We start from the raw sequence: 22,881 nt of genomic DNA, 5'->3' as shown, positions 1-22,881 counted from the left end.
GTGATGAGGCCCATAGTCAGCAGATCTCTTACTTTATTATAGGGCCGCCGAGCGACACCAATTACCTGGTGGAAATCTTGCATCTTAATTATGTTGAAAGGGACTGTAAAAATACAGAATTCAATTAGTTGCAGAACTTCTGGCTCAGGTGAGATATTTCTGACAGATCCGTTTTTGTGTGTGTTGGAAAAAGTGGTAAGTGATAGAGTAGTGCAAGTGGATAAGTGCTGGCTTTGGGATCTGTTAAATTAGGTTCTAAAAGCAATGTACGAACTGAAATCCATTCAGTTCATTTGTATGAATTATTTGAAATGCTAGTAACATACTCCTAGCATGAGATTGCAATAAGTGGGAAGGTCTGTCTCATAAAAGGTAGGGAGATTTGACTTTTATGATATGAAATATGCATGCAGGTGGCTCAGATAAGTATTGACACAAATCAGTTTTCATCCAAGTGGTGAGTGGTGGGTTGCAGTGCAGCCACTTGTTTCACCATGACTCCGTCAGACTTGCACTAAGGAGAATCGGCCATGATTGGTCAACTCACCGGGGTTTGAATGGTATGCATTATTTGTCCATATGGCACATGCAATATGGGCAAGGCATCCTGATGGTGTCATTAAGCTAGCTGATTTGCTGCCCTGTGACCAGAAAAGACCAATGCCATCCATAGGTTACCGAACTGTTCCTCCCGGAAGAGGTGCCCTATAGTACAGGGTCTCAATTCCACCACATGCCCAACTGCTCCAACACCTTAATCATCAGCTGTTTCAGCTAAGCATCGGTCTCCAGCTATATTTTTTTAAAGAAACTATATCATACAACAGTGTACAATGTTTCGTACTGGACACAGAAGGAACCTAAAGGTTTGTGTACAAAGAGTGTTTCGGAAAAATAAGACTGTATTTAAGAATAATAGAGGAGGATGCCAAAGAGCCACAAAGATTCAATACAGCCAATTGCTTCGTCATGCATTTGTGGTGTAACAGTACAATGTGTGAGCATGATATTGGGCTAATGGAGACTGAACAAGAGAGCGAAGTGTCGGTTTATCTTTTCTTATAACCTTAAAATGGTTGCATGTGTGTAAATAGATGCAAACGTGTGTATTCCAAAGGCTTATTATGGAAGTAGGCCAAATACCTGTTATATATGATCAAAATCAAAGTGTAGCAAAGAGATGCTCATGTATTTTCATCATCTATCCTTTTTGTTTCTCTGCTTTCTGCTTTCTGCTTTCAGCTCAAAACACTGGAACCTCAACTCTGTACAGGAATTCTTATGGCACACCTGCTGATGAAATGAAGCATAATCAGGTATTTAACAAGATAAATAACTTAAACATATCTTTCTCTTTTTACTTGCAATATGGTACAGTGTGTAAAGGAGCCCTTTGATCAATGTCCTTCTAGAACATAAGTTTAACAAAAAGCATAAAAAATATTAGTACCCAGCGACATGCATTTTGATTGGCTCTCGCCGGGTCCTTATCCGGCCGAGAATCCTTCGATTCTCGGCCGGGATTCGAGGGACGAGGGAAGCCTCCAGCCATGTGGAGACTCGGAGCGGAGCTATCCCCGCTCCGTGCCTCCATGCGGCTGGAGGCTTCCCTCGTCCCTTTGCCGGGGACACAGGCACACTTTTTTTTAAACTTTTTTTTTTATTCCCGTCCCACTCCCGCCCTCCCAACCCCACTTACCTTCTTTTTGATCCTTTTTTCGGGAGCGGACGCGCTGGGAACACTTGTGTTTCCAGCGCGTCCGCTCCCGATGGCTGCCATGGAAAGGGAAAACGGACTCCGTTTTCCCTTTCCATGGCGGCCATTTTCTTAGTCGTTTCTTTTTTTTTTTTGTCCCGAAACGCTGCCGCGTCTCGGGACAGAAAAAAAATGCTTGGCCGGGGTACTAATAGCAATATGACCCTCGCGGTGGGGGCATTACCGACTCAGGTAATGCCCCGGGGCCTTCGTTAAGGCCCTCCCTTCGCTCGGGCCTATAACCATGGGCCCCAGGGCATTACCTGAGTCGGTAATGCCCCCACCGCTCGGGTCATATTGCTTAAATATCATGCTATCTGCGGAATGTTTAAAGAAATTATAGGAAAGGCTCGTTGAGTGCATCATATAGTAAGTATCATGTGAAATGCACTGAAATCTGTGATTGTAAACAATGTTGTATATTAGAAGAGCATGAAAGTATCTTGTCCAATTGAAGATTCACTGGAGCTAGCATCCTATGTTCTCTTACAGGCAATCCACGGATGCAGGAATTAGCAATCACAGTTTCTGGTAACATAACCAATGACACAGTAGCTCTGGTTGATGATCCTCTTCATATGCATATATGAGGAAAATGACCTGCATCATTTCTTGGTCATTTTGTCTGTCATGTCCGTGAGTGGATTAAAGAGGTTCCTCCTGACAAAAAATAAAAAGAGCAAAACAAAAATAGCAATGAGTCTCGAGGTTTTCTTTAAGGCAAGCCTTCCCATGAACTATTTAAACCTAAAATAAAGTCCCTTTGTGCCTCAATTGATTATTTTCTCACTCGGTGTATAAGTGTTTAATTGATCCTTGGATCTGTGGACCAGTCTGTCCTTGTAAAATTCCATTTAAAGAAAGCAATGTAAGTGCAAGGTAATACTAAAATGTCCTAGAACTCGATGCAGCATACTTCATCTTTTTGCTGATGACACTCCCATAGTTTTCTTCTTTCCCTCCTGTACCCAAGCCATCTCGGAACAGATTAGGAACTATCCCACTGCAATTTGCCACTGGATGACTCTCTGCTGCCTCATTCTCTACACTTCAAATATGGAAGTCATCTTTTTCTCCCAGCTTCTACTACCATCTGTCCCCACCCCTCTCCTACCTCAATTATGCCTGGCCTTCTTGCTCCCTCACCCAATGCTTGCAATTTTGGTGTTCACTTTGATAAAGACCCATGACCACAGCATTTTATCACTACCACTGCTTCTGCTGTTCATATTAACCCCCTCAACATTAGGAAGATGTGCCCTTTTCTTACTAACCACTTTCCAAAAACTCTAATCTCCACTCTACTGCTCAAGTCCACACTTTGACGTTTCTCTCTACTCCTTCCGCCCTCTAGATAAAGACATCAACCTTGATACCCGCACTTTCTACAACCTACCCAGATCCTGCCCCACTTCTACCTACCAACCACATATTGTTTGTCTCTCCATGCACAACCGATCTCTTTTCAAGTTACTTCTTTGAGTCTACAAAGCTATCAATAGACTTGCTCTTCAGTACCTGTATGATTGTATCTCAGTTTACTCACCATCTCATTCCCTTCAATCTTCCTCTGCACTCAACTTCACCATCCCATATCCTCCCTGTGCCCCCTTTCGCTTCCGCTCTTTCACTCTGCTTGACCCACTCCATTATGACCCACGCCCATAGTAATGAAAGCCAGGAAGCCCGCTCCACAACACCTTCTCTAGGGATCGAGGCAAGTGGGACCTCACTGAGAGAGACTCTTCGAGGGGATTGGGTCCTCCGACGTATTCCATCTCTATGACAGGTAATCACCACAGCTGTGCTGCTTACCTGTCATAGATATGGAATATGTTGTCGGCCATCCCATCGAAAGGACGTTACCAGGTAAGAAAGTAACTTGTTCTTCTACCACCTTGGAGACCAGTGGGTAGGAGAAGCAGAATGCCAGGAGAGCTCGGTGGTGCCATGACCACAGAGGAATCCTGGTGGGCAAACTGACCCCTCAGCAACCCAGACACCGCCAGAGGGAGGAAACAACTCTCAAATCAATTACCCATAGCAGTATCGAAAAGTCGCCTAGGAGACAGGCACACATACGAAGCAGACGTCGTAGAAAGTGAACCGAGAAGCAAGCGGAAGGATGAAGCAGATTCGCAGTACCTGCAGGCACTGGAGATGTTCCCCTACAACACAGAAGGTAATGGGGAGAAAGGGAATACCGGGAAGCCAAAAGGGAATCGTTATGGCCTCAGAGAAACTTGTCCCAATATTCATGACAAAAGAGTGGAAAGAAAGCAAATAACTTCAAACTGTTTTAATGTGATAAAAAATAAGTGTAGATATCACAGAGATTCAAAGGAGTATTACTACCATGGGAAAAGGGGGACATCCCCAACAGCCAAGAAACAAAGCAGGGAACATAACAGAGAGAGACACCTGTGTAGTAAAGCCCGAGGGGTCCCTAGGATAGATCTTATACAAGAACATTTATGCCTTCTAAGAAAGAGAGAAGGAGACCTACAAGAGCATGAAAAAGCCCTGAGGGGTCCCTCGGATAGATCTTATACAAGAACATGTATGCCTTCTGAGAAAGAAAGAAGGAGGCCTACAAGAGCATGAAAAACCTTATACAAGAGGAGAACAAGATTACCAATCCCCTAAGGGAGTTACACAAGTTATACAGAGGATAACAAGAAACTATTTATGGACTTTAAATTAAGCAGAACTTTAACATGAGAGAACATCTGTGCAAACGCACTGCCACCAGGAGAAGGGAGTCAGTCTCCTGACATTAGTTGATTATAATAGTGGTAGGGTCAGTTAGGTTACTTTTGGACAGTGGACTGATTCTTTTGGACATTAATTCACAACTGACAAGCACCTTAGTAGGTAGGGAAGGAGAGGCCTTTTTTTGGTTAATAGACATATAGTCAAAATGTCCCCCGAGTGTCTGTGTCTTCCTTCTGATCCATCACAATACATTTTGTTTCTGTTTGTTTTGTCACTGATATATGTCCTAATATTTTTACACCATCATAAACTGGCTCACTACTTGTTGCCATCTTTATGAGATTGTGCAGGCACCCTTTATGAGAATTCACCATGAGATGACAACTGGGACACAGACGATACCCCTCTAGACGAGTCATCAAAAAGCCCCCCACAAACTGTCACCACCGGATTAGATTGGGGCTTTCCACTCCATGATGTCCAAAGCATGCCAATAATTTGGCCTTGCACCAGCAGAGAACCATGTCACCACATGGGAAAATGGCGCATGGCAGTGATATCCATCCCCATCCTAGACCACGTCTGGGAGGAAGGTCCACGAACAATGAGGCACCCTTTCACCGAGCCTGCAGTAAAAGGCAGATTGGAGATTACATGTAAAGCTCCAGAAGCCACTCCAAAATGCCTCACAGCCCAGCCAATGCCAGAGTTGGTGATGTCTGCAGCGGCAAGCAGAAAAGCGCATGCACAAGCACGTAAGGGCTCTGGAAAGCAAGGGAAGTAAAATCAACACCTTCAGCAAAAAGGTCCTCACAATTTGAGCCACGACAGTGAAAGCTGTCAATTCCTTGTCATTATAGGATGCTATGACCGTGGAATGTGGCATAGAAACGCCCCCATTCCGGAACATCTACCAGAGGAACACTGCAGAGAAGCCCTAGCTTTCTTAAAGGAAGGGGAGGAAGCCTCAAACCAAAGCATTAACATTGCTGAAACAGACTTCAAACAAATTGGCAAATGAGTGGTTTTAAGAAGACAAGGCTGGCTTTAATGCACCGACTTCAGGCAGGAGGTGCAGCACACAGTGGTCAACATGCCATTTAGAGGCGACAATTTTTTGGGGCGCAAAATACATGATGCTTTAAAGGTCATAAATGCAGACACTGATACCGCACAGTCACTTATATCGCTGCACGGGAGACACACTGTTCGTCCCTTTAGAGGAGTATCAGGAAGGGAAGGCTCCTCCTCCACAAGAGGTTCCAGAGCATATATAAAAGCTCTTATCATATCCTGGGGTTATAGAAGAAATTACTAAACTTCCCAACAATCCCGGGAATATCGTCAGCCACAGCGACAAAGGGGTTCTGCAACTTCCCAAAGAGGAAGACAGACTGGTTCCCAAGCAAACCTCCAACCACCACAACATACCATGCATAGCGGGAACCTCATTCATTACATCGACAAGTGGCGCTTACTAACAACAGACAAATGGGTGTTCGAAGTCGTACAACATGGCCACCTGGTAGAATTCTAACAACATCCAAAACAAATTCCTCCCAAGGAACATGTGCAGTCGCATCTACAAGTGTTCCAAGAAGTGCCTCAAATGCCAACAAAAGCCATACAAAGGGTACCAAAACCTCTACAGGGCAAGGAATTTACTCCAGGTACTTTGTCGTAAAGAAGCCCGATGGCAAATAGCATCCCATACTCGATCTGTGACAGATAAACAAATTCATCAAAAAGCCAGAATCCAGAATGGTAACATTGCTGGAGGTAATAAGGGCAGTACAACCTCAAGATTACCTAGCGTCCCTAGATCTACATGATGCCTATTTTCATATCCCAATAAATTAGAAACACAGAAAATACCTAAGGTTTCTTGTAAGAGATGTACACTATCAGTTCCAAGTGCTGCTTTTGGGCTCAAATCTGCACTCCCAAGTGCCTCGTACCCTTAGCAGAATATCTTCAATGGTAGGGCCCCAACGTCTATACCCATATTTGCATGATTTGCTGCTCTGATTGCCACTAGACTTCAAGGCAAAACAGTCCATCTCCAAGACAGAGCTCCGCCTTCAACAATTGGGATTTATAATACATTACAAAAATCCAATACACGGCCCTCCAAAACATTAGTTTTTTGGGGGGCACAGTTCTCCATGGCAGAGGAGTTAGACAAGACCTCGCCTTGGGAGGATAGCTCAGGGGCAACGTTCTCATCTTGGAAGCAAGACGACATGGAGCACCACAGGTATGATCCCCAGGTTCACGCTTAGAAACCTCTGGGTATTAAACGTGTTATAAATAACCTATCATATCATTATCATATCATATCCAACCAAGGATTCAAGCGCTCAAAGCGACTTTTAAAACAAGAAAATGGATCTCAATATGCAGATGCATGGGACTGCTGGACTCCATGTCATCCTGCATCCCTTTAATTCCACACTGCATGTTACACATGAGGGCCCTGCAGGAATTTCTGCCCAGCAGATGGTCTCTGATGGAGGAATCTTAGAAGACCAGGTAGAAATCCCTCACTCTCTCACATGTAACCTCCAGTGGTGGTCCAACGCGCAAAATATATCAGTGGGGAATCAATTTTTAAAAATAATACTGCAGAACACGCTAGTCAAGGACACCTCACTATCGGGATGGAGGGGCACATATTGGGCCCTCTTCATGTAAGGGGGCTCTGGACAGCCAAAGAAACATATCCACACATAATTGTTTTGGAGCAAAGAGCGGACCGCTGGGCGCTCAGATAATTTCTACTGATAATAAACAACTCCACCGACAACAGCATCACAATGTATTATATCAGGATGTATGGAGGAACCAGGTTGAAAGGCCTTATCCCAGGAAGCTCAAAGACTTTAGCATTGGGCCATCCCCAACAACATACTCCTGCAGGCGCATCACCTACCAGGAATACATAATGAAATAACAGAATGTCTAAGCAGGACCAATGCTCAGTGCCACAAGTGGGAGCTCAACAACAGTCAGATCAGCAGGGTGATCACTTAATGGGGCCACCCATCCATCGATTTGTTTGCCACCAATTCACAAGCAGAACTGCACAGCAAGGATTGCTGGGGGATGCATTCTCCTTCCCATGGTCTAACTTCTTCGCCTACGCGTTCCCCCGGATACCAATAATCACCAAGACCATGCAGATAATACAGGTGCACCAGTGTCGAGTGATCTTAATAGCGTCCAACTGGCCATGACAAACATGGTATTCGGACCTGCTTCAACTGTCAGGGTGGCAACCAATTCTGGGGGAACTACACCAATCTGATGTCTCAAAACAATGTCAAAGTTCTATATCACGACTCGCCAATCCCTCAAGCTAACAGCATGGCTCCTGATTTTAGAAAGTTCGGACACTTGAACCTCCCACAAGAATGTTAAGAAATTCTTGTAGCAGCAAGAGCACCCTTCACCAATTGCTCATACATTCTAAAATGGAAGCGTTTTTCTAACTGGTGTGTGCAACAGAAAGATCTACAACCGCCCTCAAAGTGCACCTGCCCGCTTTTCTAGATTCATTAGGAAATGGGCTTTGCTCTGCTTTTCAGCGACAGCCTGATTAAGAATTTTCTGCAAGGATTGTTTCGTTTTTTCCACCTACTAGAAATATACCACCAGAGTGGAGATAAACACAGTCCTCCGAGAGCTCATGAAGTCACCATTTGAACCTTGTCTAACGCACACATAAGGTTTGTCTCATGGGAGGTTGCATTCTTGGTGGCCATTACATCTTCCAGAAGAGTATCCGAGTTACAGGCACTAGTGATAGACCAACTGTACCTATGGTTTGTGAAAGACAAAATGGTGCTTATCCCACTTTATCCCAAAGATACCTACAAGAAATCAACCATCATGCTTCCAACCTTTAGCTAAAACGCCACAACAGCAGCTGAGATTGGGTTAAATTCTCTGGATGTAAAGAAGCCACTTAAATATTACTTCGACCAGATGAGGTCCTTCAGGAACTCAACTCTTTGTAGCACACAGCCCCTCAAATAAAGTCAAGGCAATCACAAACAGGGCATATGGAGGTGGATCTCCTCCACTATTTGTTTTTGTCATGCATGAGCCAGTAAGCCTCTAAATGCTACAATCTTCACATTCCACAAGAGGCAGTGCTGCTTCTGCCACACTATGGACTGGCAGTTCCCTAAAGGACATATGCGAAGCAGCCACGTGGGCAGTGCCGCACACCTTCACAAAGCATTACTGCCTGCCGAGTCAGCCTTCAGCAGATTCACAGATGGGCAAGGTAGTCATTCAGCATCTGTTTCATTAAGGTAAACTCTGCAGCTGTGGGGGTCAAGGCAATATGTTTGTGATCTGCTATGTTTTTACCTATGTTTCACCTCCTAACAAATGCTGATACTGCTGGGTATTCTATTGACAGCATGTAAATCTATGAAAGATCCAGTTCTCGAGAAGGAATACGTTGCTTCCCTGTAACTCAATTTCTCCAGCATTGGCATCTTTCATCGATTCACATGCACCCTCCAGCCATCCCCAGTGGTAAAAATGCTCTAGCATGCCGCTAGCCAGCAAACACTAATTAAATTCTGAAGGAAGGCTGTAGGGGCGTGGCTTCATACTCGAGGTCCCATTGGTGGGGACCATGAACAACCATAACAGGGGTGATGGGTTGCAAAGAGGGTTAAAGTTTCCTTTTGGAAAAGGCTAACAAAGATGCAACCGAGGATTCCCAGCTTGATGACAGGGAATATTCACAGCATATGCTGGAGAAGAGAATTTACAGGTGTGAAACGTATTCCTTACCAAAAATAAACGTAATGATTCATGTATGAAAGGCATGCTTTTCTCTACAGTGTGCAGGTACCGGTGACTTTCCTACCAGTGAGACCTTGGTCTAATACGCAGTGTCTGGTCATAGTAGACGCCAACGTGCTTGTGCATCACGTATATTCTGGGGACACATTGTATGGATTGCTACAAAAATCGAACACATGCACATTGCAATGTTTTTTTACTTGTATATTAAAGAAGATTTTGGTAATGGAGTGAAATGGTTTTGACAATTTTTTCAATGAGTATGTTAGGGAATATGACGCATAGGGCTTGCTCCAAATGTAGCTTGGCACTATTATATAACACTTTGAATGTAGGCAAGAACACTGAGCACAAAAGCTGATATTTCATGCATTTCTGTTTATGCAATAAGGATGCCATGAAAAATGGTTGCTCCACTTTTGAATATGAAATATAGGACTTTGCTGTGGTAAAATTAGTCTACTTCTATGTACAACAGCAAGGACTGTACACACACCAGACAGCTTCATTTTTGACCTAGTGTAAAATCTTTATGTAACATGGATTTAGACAAAACATGTTTGCTGCATTGCATATTATGCAAGCTTAGCCCCTATGAAAACACTTGATAATCTCGCCAGTCTCTTTATCAGATAAAACATGTGTGCGACGGGCAGACACGCTGGGATATCGGATGACAGCCATAACCTGAATGGGACAGCAGCAAAGGATTAACTGACTAGAGGCAAACAAACTTGAAACAGATTGAAAACTGTTAGATGAACCAACTTTACGAATTTCTTTCTACATATATGCCATCATTTCTTTCTTTATCTGCTTTATCCGCACACAGGTGGCAAGTATTCTTATTTCTCTACCGGAGGACAGAAGCAGGATGGGTGTTAACATCCCTGCAACTTCTCTAACAGTAAGTACAGAACTGGTCACTGACAACATATTTTCAGGCAATAATTAATACAATTAGTACGAGCCAAAGTTTTAAAACTGTCTATATATTGTTCATATGTCAGTTTCAGGACGATAAACGGTCTGTCTTAGAGTCACTCATTTGACAACAAGAAGCACCCTCATACCTAGAGGCAAAGGTGAATATATAGATTTATGAATAGGCAGGCATCACCTACAGGGATATATTCCATTCAGGGGTTCCGAGTGACATCTAATAGACAACAAGAGCATAGTTTGAATTGTCTACAATGTTGCACAGCACCCTAAGGTGAAAGGCACCCCATATCTGAAAGCTAGTCATCCATAATTTTATCATGATTATGGCCTTTGCGTCCCCACTTTTGCAAACCTTGTGTTGTCCCTTATGGACCAGCATTGCAATCAGTGCAGCCGGGAGACATGGTATGGTATGGTAATGTTTATTTGTAAAGCACCTACACACAGGCAAGTGTTTCAAAGCGCTCAAGGCGGGGAGGGGAGGTGGCAAGGGTAAAAAACAACAGTCCTTCAGAGCCCTTGAATTTCTGAACGATACAAGTCTGCACAGGCAGAGTAAGTGCATATAATACAAATAACAGTTTTGATGGCAGCAAATAGGTCTGGCGATGATTCTGCAGTTTTTCCAAGTGCATGAGGGACTACGTGCAACATACAAAATGAGAAAAGCCTCACTATGAGTTTGGCAGTGCAGGAAACAAATGGGGTAAAGTGTGGACATTCGGGAATTGCGACTTTACTATCAATTTCCTGCACTGCCAAAATTCCAGTTTGGGGTTAAAGTGGAGGTTATACCTTCAGCAATTGGAGTTTTTTCCTCTAATGAACCACCTGAAATTGAGGTTTTACCCTGGGTAAATGTCCCCCTACTTTAAATCCTACAAATCCCAAGTGTGGTCCTATGCGTTTTAGGGCTGGAGGTCAACACCATCATTCTGTCACACATAATGAAGTTGATTTGCAGTGATTGCGAGTGGTGGAAATGAGTTAAGCAGTATTTTCACAAGAAATATAAAAAAAATGATGAATGAGACCCAACGTGTTCTGTCCCATTGCCCGACCGCAGCCTAAAAAGATGAAAAAATACCTTGCATGACAATGTTGTATCCCTCTGCCGTTTCATCATAGAAGCTAATTATGCCTTGCATAATCCTCTTCTGTATTGTCATAGCAGTTGATTATGATTATCTGCTATGACTTCACAGCAGGAAGATACAGCCTTTGGAAATGAACATAGCTGCTTCCCGTGGAAGCCAGGCACAATAAGTGCATTGTATTTTGTCTGAGTTGGTAACATTCATATCTCAAAATGGTAATGATCTATTTAGAGCAGTGTTTTTGGTTTGCATCCTTCCATGCAAAATAGTTATGTATGCAATATTGTGAAAATAGACTTTCTTGAGGGTGTGACGGAAAGAACAATGTCACCAGGGTCTCCATTGATGGATGTTCTTTTGGACTAGCAAAGTCAACATTTTCCATCCTATAGAACATTTACAAAACAATTGTTTTGCGTATGCTAGTATTGCCGGTCTACCTTTTAGGCTTCTGGGTTGGTACATGCTTGAACCATGGGTAAACATATAAACATCTTAAATATATAGCACATAATGATGGGCCATAGGTTGGTTTCTGTTGAACTACATTACTCCTCCTTTCTGGCCCAGCTCTCTTCCCTGTCAGTCAGAACTAGTATTCAAAATTCAGAACCATCTCAACCCAGCATGCAAACCTTCCTTTCACCATCATCCCTTCTTCTTTTTCTTTCTTTTTAAAAAATATATTTATTTACATTTTATACAAGAACAAACATATCAAATGTAAAATCTCTGTCTGAAAAAGACAAGCAGTAAAACCATTTTTTAGTACAGCTCGGAACTATATACAAGTACAATATAGTATATACATTATCAGGAACTCCCCCTGTCTCCAAACATCCAACCACATGTGATAACAATACAGAGTGAAACTAGTACAAATCCAAAAACCTCCCCCAGATGATATCAAAAAGATTAACTTTTCTTTCCCTCCTGTAAATTGTCTTTTCCATATCTGCAAGGTTATTCATTTCCTCCTTCCAAGCATCTGAAGATGGAGCGACCTTGGATTTCCAGCCCCCATCTCCCTGCTTGGATTTGGTGGTAAAAAAAATCCAGATCTAGGTCATTAGCCCAATCCACCTTTCCGACAACCTTTTTCAAACATCTGTGATGTGATTTTGAAAAACCTGAGATGTCCCATTTCGCTTTTACCTCCTCTGCTGAGATCCAATTACCTTCTTTCCCAAGGTCTCTGATCCAACGCGCCCCTCCAAGGAAAACTTCTGGCCAGAATAGCGTCCTCCCCTTTAAACCTGGCATTAAACCAAATAGATGCATTTGGCGATTTCAAGGCATCAACTCCCAATAGATCAAGCAAAGTTTTCCAGGTATCTCGCAGGAATTCCATAGTAGGGACTTTCTTACATCCCTAATTCATCGCCATAAACACGATCGCTTTAGGGCTAAATGGACCAGCATGGACCGCCTGAGCTGTTGTCCAATCATCAGGTTTGTCAATTAGAAATGGGACAAGCAACTGAGATGAAAACGCTAGGTGGTATGCACGAGAATTAAGGACCCTGAGCCCACCTTTATCTAGCGGTAATTGAAGCTTCCAAAGTCTAAGTCTGGGTGGTTTGTGGTCCCAAATACAGTTCTGCATCAATCTGTCCAGCTCCTTCCAGTAAAGTGGGCTGATCTTCAATGGTAGCATGCCAAGTATGTAATTCACTTTTGGAGTTGAGATCATATTAAGTGCATTTATTTTTCCCCATAGTGACAAATTTAGGACCTTCCATCTCTCCAAATACATTTTGAAATCCCTGCAAAGTTCCTTTATGTGTACATCCACCATGTCATCAATCAAAGGGGTTAACCAAATGCCCAGGTATTGTAGTCTCTTCTCACACAATTTGATGCCCAGTGCCGTAATTGAAGATTTATTGCATATGTAAGTTAGAGGCATAACTTCAGATTTTGGCCAGTTAATTTTATAACCAGATACTTCATTAAATTTGGATGAAAGATCCATCAAATTGGGCAATAATTTTCCTAGATCCTTCAGAACCAACAACAGATCATCTGCATAAAACCAGATCCTCTGCTAAACTCCCCAGCAACTCACTCCATTCAATCCGGGCTCACATCTGTGAGCGATGGCCAAAGGTTCTATCACAATCACGAATAAAAGCAGCAAAAGAGGGCAACCCTGTCTGATACCCCGTTCCAATTTGAAAGATTCCGATCTTAATCTGTTGATCTCAACACCTGCCATCTGATTTGCATATAATAAAGTGATCCACGAGATATAACTCTTACTCAGGTCAATTTTGTGTAAAACAGAGTATAAATACTCCCAATTGACGCGATTGAAAGCCTTTTCAACATCTATGGATAGAACCACAGTATCATCATCAGAACCCATGGCCTGAGAAATTGCTTGAATTAGTTTACATATAGTGCTCGACGTCTGCCTGTTTTTTTATGAATCCGGATTGGTTTTCATGGATCAGTATCGGAAGTAATTTTTCAGGTCTCATGGCCAGGAACTTGGCCAAAACTTTATTATCTGTATTAATTAAGCTAATAGGGTGGTAGCTTGAAGGCAGGTTTCCATATTCCCCTTCTTGAGAAACACCCAAATCATGGTATGATTAGTAGCGGGAGGCAGTGGGCCATCTCTTCGCAAAGTCACAAACATATCTTTCATTAACTCAAGGGCCGACTCCGGGAGTATTTTGTAAAAGTCAACCGGGAGGCCATCTGGTCCCGGAGACTTACCCGTGTTCAATTTATTAATTGCACTCCTTAAGTCATCAACAGTTAATTCTTTATCAAGAGATAGTTGGTCCATATTAGAAATCTTAGGGATTTCTAGGTTCTGAAAGAAATCTACCCCCAAGCCGGTTATGCCTGCTTCATTGCAGTACAAATTCATATAATGGTTTTTAAAAATCGTATTAATCTCATTTGGGTCGAATGTGGTTAATCCGTTTTGATCTACGATCGAGGTTATGGCCCCTTCAGAGTTCTACTTCCTCAGCCGGTACGCTAACCACCGGTCACACTTCTCCCCTTTTCAAAATAAGAGCACCGTAGGTGATACAAATTTCTCTCAACACTTTCAGAAAGAATAATATTCATTTCTTTTTTTAATCTTTGCAATTCCTTTACTTTTTCTGGATTTATTTGATTTACTATCAACTTGGATTTTTTAATCTAAGTTGAGTCTTACATTCTGCATTTCTTTCCTTTTCCCACTAGATAATCCTAGTATCATACATAGCATGGTGCATTTGAAAGCTTCCCAAATGATCTTTGCACTAAGTTCACCAGAGCGATTCTCTTCCACAAAGTGGTTTGTCTCTGAAACAATCCTTTCAAGAATGTTCTCATCATACACAATTGATATGTTCATTCTCCAAGTGAATGACTTACACAAATCGAAACCCAACTTCAGGTGTATGTTCACCGGTGCATGGCCATTATAAATATATCACCAATTCTGCATGACCAATAATACTCAGTCATCTTCCCACCAGTGAGCAACATATCAAGTCTACAGTAAATATCATGGGCTCCTAAATAGAAGCTATACCCTTTGATATATGGATGCTCCAGTCTCCAATTATCCTTCAAATTATGCTCCTCGGTGAGAGCCTGGAGTGATAAATGATGAATATCAGTTTTTCTATCCAATCTATGCTTACTCCTATTCAAAGTGGGATCCATAACCGGATAAAAATCACCTCCCAATATAATGTTTTGTGTACTTGAATCTTGAATTATCTGGGTCACTTGTCTTAAGAATGATCCGTACATAAATATTGCAATAAATCATAGTTTTCCCTTGAATTTTCACCAGTAAAGCAATTATCCTTCCGTCTTTATCTGGGCACTCTTTCAAGATCTTCAAAGGAGCATTCTTTCGAATCAGGATTACAACACCTCTAGACCATGAGTTAAATGAAGATCCATATGCCTTCCCGACCCATTCTTTTTCCAGGTTTGTTATGTCTTCTTTCAATAGATGAGTGTCTTGCAGGGAGCAAATATCGGCATTCATGTCATCTAAACAGTTAAAGATCTTTTTTTTTCTTGACCTGATTGTTAATCCCATTTATATTCCAGGTCACCACACACAACTCATCTCCAGATTTCCAAATAATTCCCTTACCCATTCTCACACAGTCTTGAAGATGTACTAGACCCAGTAAAAAACAAATTATACAAAAAACCCACAACCACCCTCTTATGAAAATTTTGGAGCCCAGCACCGCCGCCCACCTGAAAAATAAACTAAGCATTTAACAAACCCTATGTCCTAGGTGCCCCTCCTAATCACTATAGAACTCTAAAATAAAAAGTAGAATAAAACCAAATCCGAAAGTGCTCATTTCACTAGTTTTCAGCAAAGAAGGGCTCCAGAACGCAGCATTGTAGGGGCACACATATCAGTGACAGCTTAGTGAAGGTTAAGACACATTAGCTAATAAGGGAAGGGTAGAGCTAAGGCAGGTTTCTGCCCATATTATTTGGGTTACACAACATGTGACCATGCTGGACATATATTCAATGTGTATGAGTGTGGAAAGCCATGTTCAAAATATTAATATATATGGTCCGATTTAAATAAAAGAATTGGAAACAGGAGTCAAAGTGATTGAAATAATGTACACAGTGTTAATCAAGTAATTAGCGCAAAGTCTGAGTCAAGAAATTAAAGTTATCCATGGATAGTCAAGGAGCATTGACAAATGTATAACTGATACAGCATGCAGTGAAGCGAGGCAAATATCAGAAGGCAGCAGTTAGAAAAATAAGACACAGTATAGTAACACAGGTCGAATGGCAGGATGACAACAATTTATAATGGGTGCACTCCATAATATATTTTGTATCATGCATTGGTAGTTACAGTCCCTCCATTCATAAAAACAGCCGACACACCAAAGGGGAAGTCTGCGAGGAAATCCAATTCTAGTTGCGTGCAGCAGAATCAGCCTTAGGTAAATTCCACAGTGCACCTGCAAACTCCGACGTGCAACAGCAATCCGTTTTGAGAAGGCAAAGACTTCAGCGGTCAGTGAAAAACTCAGTATGGGCACCTCTCCCCCCGTCAGCATTGCCAAATATTCTGCATGCACGGAGCAGGTAGCTCAATCAGAGGAGCCCCGCGACATGGCACCACCACCAGAAGAAAGCTTGACCTCCCAAACAGGAAAATTCCATGCTGCAATATCCACATATATAACGTGTAGCTGGGCCTCGCAACATAGCCGCAGGGTGAGTATATGAAAGACCTTTTACAGACGACCACCGACATGAAGGGGCACAATTGTATGAGTACCTGCATCACGCTTTGTCATCTTGCATCCCAAGCACAGCGGAAACCTCTCAACGAGTTCTGTTCGCAATGAGCTGTAGAAACGTGCTGCGCATTGAAGCTGGTCCATGACCCTGATGCAGTAACTTCGAATCAGCTGATCAGACGTGTCGGGTCCTTTACTCACATATCATATGTCCCAGCATATGAACATAAACAATGGAGCCGGCACAATCGGAAATCTTGTTGACAATCAAATGAGATACTTTTAACCATTCAATTACACAGGCACCATTTTAAAAGGCAATTGACTTGAATCAAAACCAAAAACATATGAATTTAAAAATAAAATAAACCAGCTAGGAGTCAAGAAAACCAAATCAGTTTATGAACTGAAGGCAGAGTCGCCCTTGAGTGTTTCCAACCATTGCGTAGCTTCTTTGGGGTAAGAAGTGGTATTTTCCCCATTAGGTAAAGCCAGTGTCAGCACTTTGTTTTTGTTTAAATAAACTTTGATATTTAGAAGTTTAGCCAAATCCTTAGCTCCTTTAAAGGACTTTCTCATCAACATAGCCTCCTTGCAGTAGTCTGGATATAAGAAAATTGGATTTCCCTTATATCTGGCAGAGCCTTTGTTCCTAGCTGCTTTCACCTAGCTTTCTTTTGTTCTGAAGTTCACAAAAGCAATCAAAATGTGTCTTGCCCTAGGACCCAAGTTTCTCCCACTCTGAAAGCATGATCAATATCACTCATAGAGATAAAGCCACAATTAAAGAAGTCCTTAAAAACTTGTATCACAAAGGGAATTAAGTGTTCACTGTTGGATTCAGCCATTTCTTCTATCCCAACCAATCTCAGGTTTTTACCTCTCGGTTTCAAGTCCAGTTCGAGATGTTTCTCTTTCTCCTTCTGAATTGCTGCCTTTAGGTTGTTGTAGACTGTAAAACATCCAGCTATTTCTGTGCCCATGGTAATTGAGGTTTTTTTCCAGGTCAGTGACTCTGTTATCCAGTTGGGATACCTTTAGGTTGATTTCAGCCATAGATGCCTTGATATCACAGACATCTTGTGCAATTTGTAGCAGAAGATTGTAGATGTCCTGAGCGTTGGCGGCATCACTCATCTCCAAAATCGGCTTAGGCTTCTTAGGTTTTGGGTTCTCTGCCTCTTCAATTTTTTTCTTGGAGTTTATTATCTCAATAATATATCAGGGAGAGGGTACAGGTGCTGCAGGATTAGGCTGATGCTTGAGAGGCCAACATTCTGGAATCCACCATCATCCCTTCTATGTGTTTCGTATCTGTCTCTGTCCTTACCTCTCTGTCCTACCACTTTCCCAGTGTGACTCCTTGTTACATTTCCCTCCTCCTACAGTGCTGGAAGGTGAAGATGCACATCTCCCAGAGAGCACCAACAAATACAAATAAACTGAAGGAAAGTAAGCAGCTAACTGCCACAAACATAAAGAAAACCCTCCAGCAGAAACACATCATACTATAGAAGAAAATGGTCCATTTGAAATATCTTCATGAAACACCCCTAAAGCATGTTGACAATGGCAAGGTTTAAGCTGTTGTGTGGGTGTTAAACTGGCATTTGCCAAACACTGCCACAGGGGTACCACCTAGCCTAAAGATGTCAAGAGATGGAAGATGTTGTGAGTGCCTGAGCATATGATGTCAGTGCTTGGGAAATTGCTAGCTAATGTCTATATAAAGCAAACACTGTTGGCTTTTCCAGTGTGTGCTTTTACCAGGGATTCAGTGGATGTAAAAGATACAAGGACACATATGTCATAGCAACTAAACCTAGCCCAAAATCAGCTACTTCCACGCATCCCCTTCCCCCACAGATTGGGATCTATGTAGCCCAATTGTGCATGTCACTATTATCCAAGCCAAGCACATTCACTATTTTGTCATCTTGTATCAATGAGACACAATCAGATGTGTGACCTTCAGATTCACACGCATCTCTACACCAGAAATATGAACCCACTGTTGATGGTCACTAGCTAAGTATTACCTATACACCATTACATTGTTTGATGTGACAGAATACACATTTAGAATAAATACATATTTAGAACACTGCAAAATTAGCAAATAAAACCGTGAAACAATTTCATATGCCATGCTCAGATTTGTAATAAACCTTTAAAAAGTACACAAATGTCGCTGGGAACTACAAACACTTATAAGGAAGTGTGAGAGTTAATAATGCCGTTCTTAAATTGCTTTTAGTGTGCTGGAGTGATCACTTTTTTAGGACTAAGATTAAGTTTGCAACCTAGCACTTGCCTGTATATTGGGGTACTCGATAGTCCTAACACTGATAAATTGCACCAGCTGTTTGTTAAAATTGTAGCTGCTGTTGAAGTGCAAGGGCACACAGAAGAGCACTTTGCCATTTGTACAGCAGTCGGCAACCTAGCACTGAGAAATTGCATCAACTGAGTACGGAAACAATCTTAATCTTAGCCTTAATCGCACATTGGCACATGACTGTAATCACTGCACCATAGTTATCAATGCTACGGGTGGGGCACCAATCACAGAGAGGACAACAGCACTATGGCCAGTCAACAGCACTACCAGAGGTGCAAGGCCAATAAAAAAACACTGCTAAGGATGATTGCCTTTGCTGAGTCCCAACGTATAGCAGATCTTACTGAGATGTTCGACAACCAGGTAGGTCAGTTCAATATGTTTTTAATGTATTTATTACATTCGTGTAATGCCCAGACCCTGAGGTATCATGGCGTTTGCACAGTATAAGCAAGGAAACATGTAAACAGGAGGAGACATTAATCATATTTGTTAAACAGGTTTTTACAAGCGTTTTGAAGGTCGGTTAAGATTGTGCATTTCTGATGTGTGGCGGGAGAGAGTTCCAGAGAGTTGGTGTTGTGACACAGAAGCTTGTGCCTCCAGCTCCCTTGCTTTTGTATCTCGGGATGAGCAGGAAGAGGCTGGCGGACAATCCTAGGGAGCGTGTGTGAGGTTCCTTTGTGGTGATGTTGTTAAGGTAGATTGCTTTTGTATCTCGGGATGAGCAGGGAGAGGCTGGCGGACAATCCTAGGGAGCGCGTGTGAGGTTCCTTTGTGGTGATGTTGTTAAGGTAGATGGGCGCCTCTTTGTGGATACGCCCATCTACCTTAACAATGACTGTATTTGCCCATTACTCGACTATGTGACGAAAGCACTTTTGCTGTGTTTTCTGTGGATAGAACCAAAGATAATTGATGAGGATGATGTGTATGAAGAAGCCATGTCACATTTCAAGGCAAAACTGCTATGAAACATTATGTTCATTTGATTGGCATTTGCAAATCGCTCATATGCAATGGGTGGTGCCTGTGCTTTACGTGGGTGAGAAGTCGAGGGGGGCTGCAACAACGGTTTGTGGCCTAAATTATGGGAGGCCTACAGTGTCTCCAGCACAGGATAATAAAAAAGAGGTTGTTGGGTTAATTTCAATTTTTATTGTTCCATGCTGAGAATTCACCAGAGCCGTGCTGCTGACAAGCCACTGTCTAATTGCACTCTGCTGTTTCATTGGTGCTCATTTTAGTTTTTCATTCAATAGACTCTGTCAAGCAGTGTACTGGATGACATCATTAGATTCCAACCACTATGAAATAGCACAGTGCAATGTGACATTGGCTTGTCATCAGCAGCGCTCAGTTCGAATTCTCAAGACGGGTCAATACAAAAAACGGGGATTCCAACTTGAAATAAATGGAATCGACATTTCACTTAAAGGTGAACTTCAGGTTGAAACAAGTGCATGTGCTCACTGAACTGATGATTTTATTGAATAGATCAAAAAATGTCGTTAGAAATAGCAGTGAGATACATTAAATCAGAAAATACCATTTCTCCAGCTCTCTGTAGGTGTTCTGTTTTTAACGTGCTAAAAAAACACCTCAAACTGACATCGGCCCTAAAGCACTGTGGTCTTTTTTCGCGCCATAACTTAAAGTGGCTGTGTTAGACTCCTAAGGCGAAAAAGCCCCTTTCGCTAATCACATTGTCCAGGCCATGGGCAGGGCCTGCAGGTTGATGATAACGTTCAGTGATTTTAGAAGAATAATGCGCATTACTTGTGGTTGTAATAATGAATAATCCGAAGATGTACGACTGGAAGCATGTGCCAACATAAAACAAGTGCCGAGAGCCCATTCGTTTTATGCCTCACAGAGCTGTTCACTCTCTGCTGTTTTTGAGACAGCATGTGCGCACTGAAACAGTTAGAGTGCCCGTTAGCAAAGTATACTTCTCATTTCTTCCTGGTGCTATGAACTACACGGATGGCTCAACTTTTCTGTTCTCTTTGTAGATCTCAACTCAGCCAGTCCCACAAGAGCCCAGCCGGAAAGACTACGAAACCTACCAACCGTTTCAGAATTCAACGAGGAACTACGATGACTCTTTCTTCGAGGATCAGGTGCACCACCGCCCACCAGCCAGCGAGTACAACATGCACCTGGGACTAAAGTCTACCGGCAACTACGTCGATTTCTATTCAGCTGCTCGTCCATATAGTGAATTGAACTATGAAACAAGCCACTATCCCGCCTCTCCGGACTCCTGGGTGTGAGACCCTGTCAGGAAGCAATGACCCAGGAACTGCGCATGTGCATGCATACCACCAGACATTTTTTCCTGCAAATTTAGTTTGTTAAAGCCTGTTCCGTAGGAAAGCCCAATATAACCATTGTTGAACATTTGATTAAAGTAATGTAGAAGGCTGGACTTGTGGAATTTAAACATGGAAGATGAGTCCCTAGAAAAGAAAAAAACTCATTTATTTTGTGGGTCAACTTTATTGTTGTCATTCCGAGAGTCCTAATTGAAGTGCTGTGAACGGAATGTGGATGAAGGAAAGAGGGCAGTGATTGCAGTCGATGTGGGACACGAAGGTTACGCGAAGCACAAGAAACTGAACTGTTTACATGGAACATGGGGGACAGCTTCTCACTTTTTGTTTACTCTCCGCATTCATTGTGAATTTAGGCTTCAAGTTGCATTTGGGGTTTCCTCTGTACAGCAAGATGTCTCTTGCCTTTTGTTAATGCTTTGTTGTAAAGTATTTGATGTACATTACAGATGAAAAAAACGAGTGCATTGTGTATATTACACCAATGCCACAGTGTTTCTTCATTAATGGTTCTAAATATTGCTTCGATTTCAGAATTTCTGAAAGATGTATGAATTTCCAGTTTTTCCATTTTTCTTTTCCCCCCTCAGTACGTTTTAACAACAAAATACGAAAACACACAAAAAAAATCCCAAGGAAAAACTAAAGGAATATATAGCAGTATTGTTCGTTCTGATCTGTGAATTTGTTTGTGGCAACTAAACAAGGCATTCAACAGTTTCTGACAATTTAACATACATCATTCCACACCCCTTGTCAATAAAGTGCTTTTCACTGCCTACAATTTTAGATGTAGATATTTGAAATAGGATTTTTCATTTATACCAGTTTTCTTTATGATGATACAGTGTTAAAAGAAAATAAATAACAATTGATCTGTCATCCATATTTGCTAAACATGTCTAGTTCCAATAATTTATCAAAAATGAACAACAAAGCACATACTTAAAAGTGTGTATGTATATGTTTGCTTGTGTTTAGGTCCTTTTTACTTGAATTAGTGAGTAGACACGTGAAGATGGCGTATATTTCTCCACATATTCAAGGCATGTGTTTTAATTGTGTGGCATGAAACAATCCACAACATGAAACACATGAAACACCAGCAGCAAAACACGGAGAATTGTATTAAGTTCCTGCAAGTGTACACTTTTAGCAGGAGAACAGTCACACACTGTATTGTATTACTACATCGCTGTGCCTCAACTAAGTGTACTTTCGGGCGCTATAAATTCCCTTTGGATCCAGCTTCACTGCAAATCATTGTGAAATTCCATAACTCGCATTGGGCAATTAGATAAGTAGTTTATTATAGTGAGTAGAGGATTTTAATTCAATTTGCAAGATGCAAGCATCCCCCTCCATTCTGCCAGAGTTTCAGCATTTATAGGGTTTGTGATTCTATTCATTGCATCGATTAAAAAAAAACATTGATTTTGAGGAAGAAAGTCCCACGGGTGATTCTCATTTGTTTCAGATTCCGAATTCAGTTCTGAAACCTTGACATTTATATCCCACTCGAATTCTTGACATAGTTATTGCTCCTAAACTTGCCCCTCAATTAAAGGCTGCTACATTCCCTTTATCAACCACACCCAGTCCAATCGACTGG

The 22,881-nt window shown here is 42.0% G+C and overlaps 1 protein-coding gene across 22 annotated transcripts in view; it reads left to right on the top strand.

Annotated features, from left to right (window-relative positions):
* Nucleotides 1-22,166, top strand: part of CTNND2 (catenin delta 2) — a 3,553,726-nt gene extending 3,531,560 nt beyond the window's left edge. For all 22 annotated transcript variants that reach the window (XM_069613767.1, XM_069613768.1, XM_069613765.1 and 19 more), the window contains 3 exons: nt 1,243-1,316; nt 10,128-10,202; nt 20,949-22,166. In XM_069613767.1, coding sequence (XP_069469868.1) covers nt 1,243-1,316; nt 10,128-10,202; nt 20,949-21,209 — 410 coding nt within the window. In that variant the 3' untranslated portion in view covers nt 21,210-22,166. The remainder of the gene's footprint in view (nt 1-1,242; nt 1,317-10,127; nt 10,203-20,948) is intronic.
* The last annotated feature ends 715 nt before the right edge of the window (nt 22,167-22,881 follow it).

Source organism: Ambystoma mexicanum, chromosome 5p, assembly GCF_040938575.1.
Source record: "Ambystoma mexicanum isolate Mex_15411 chromosome 5p, UKY_AmexF1_1, whole genome shotgun sequence".
In the NCBI taxonomy this organism is placed as follows: Eukaryota; Metazoa; Chordata; class Amphibia; order Caudata; family Ambystomatidae; genus Ambystoma; species Ambystoma mexicanum.
The sequence above is the reverse complement of the archived record's forward strand: the minus strand, read 5'-3'. Positions and strand labels throughout refer to the sequence as shown.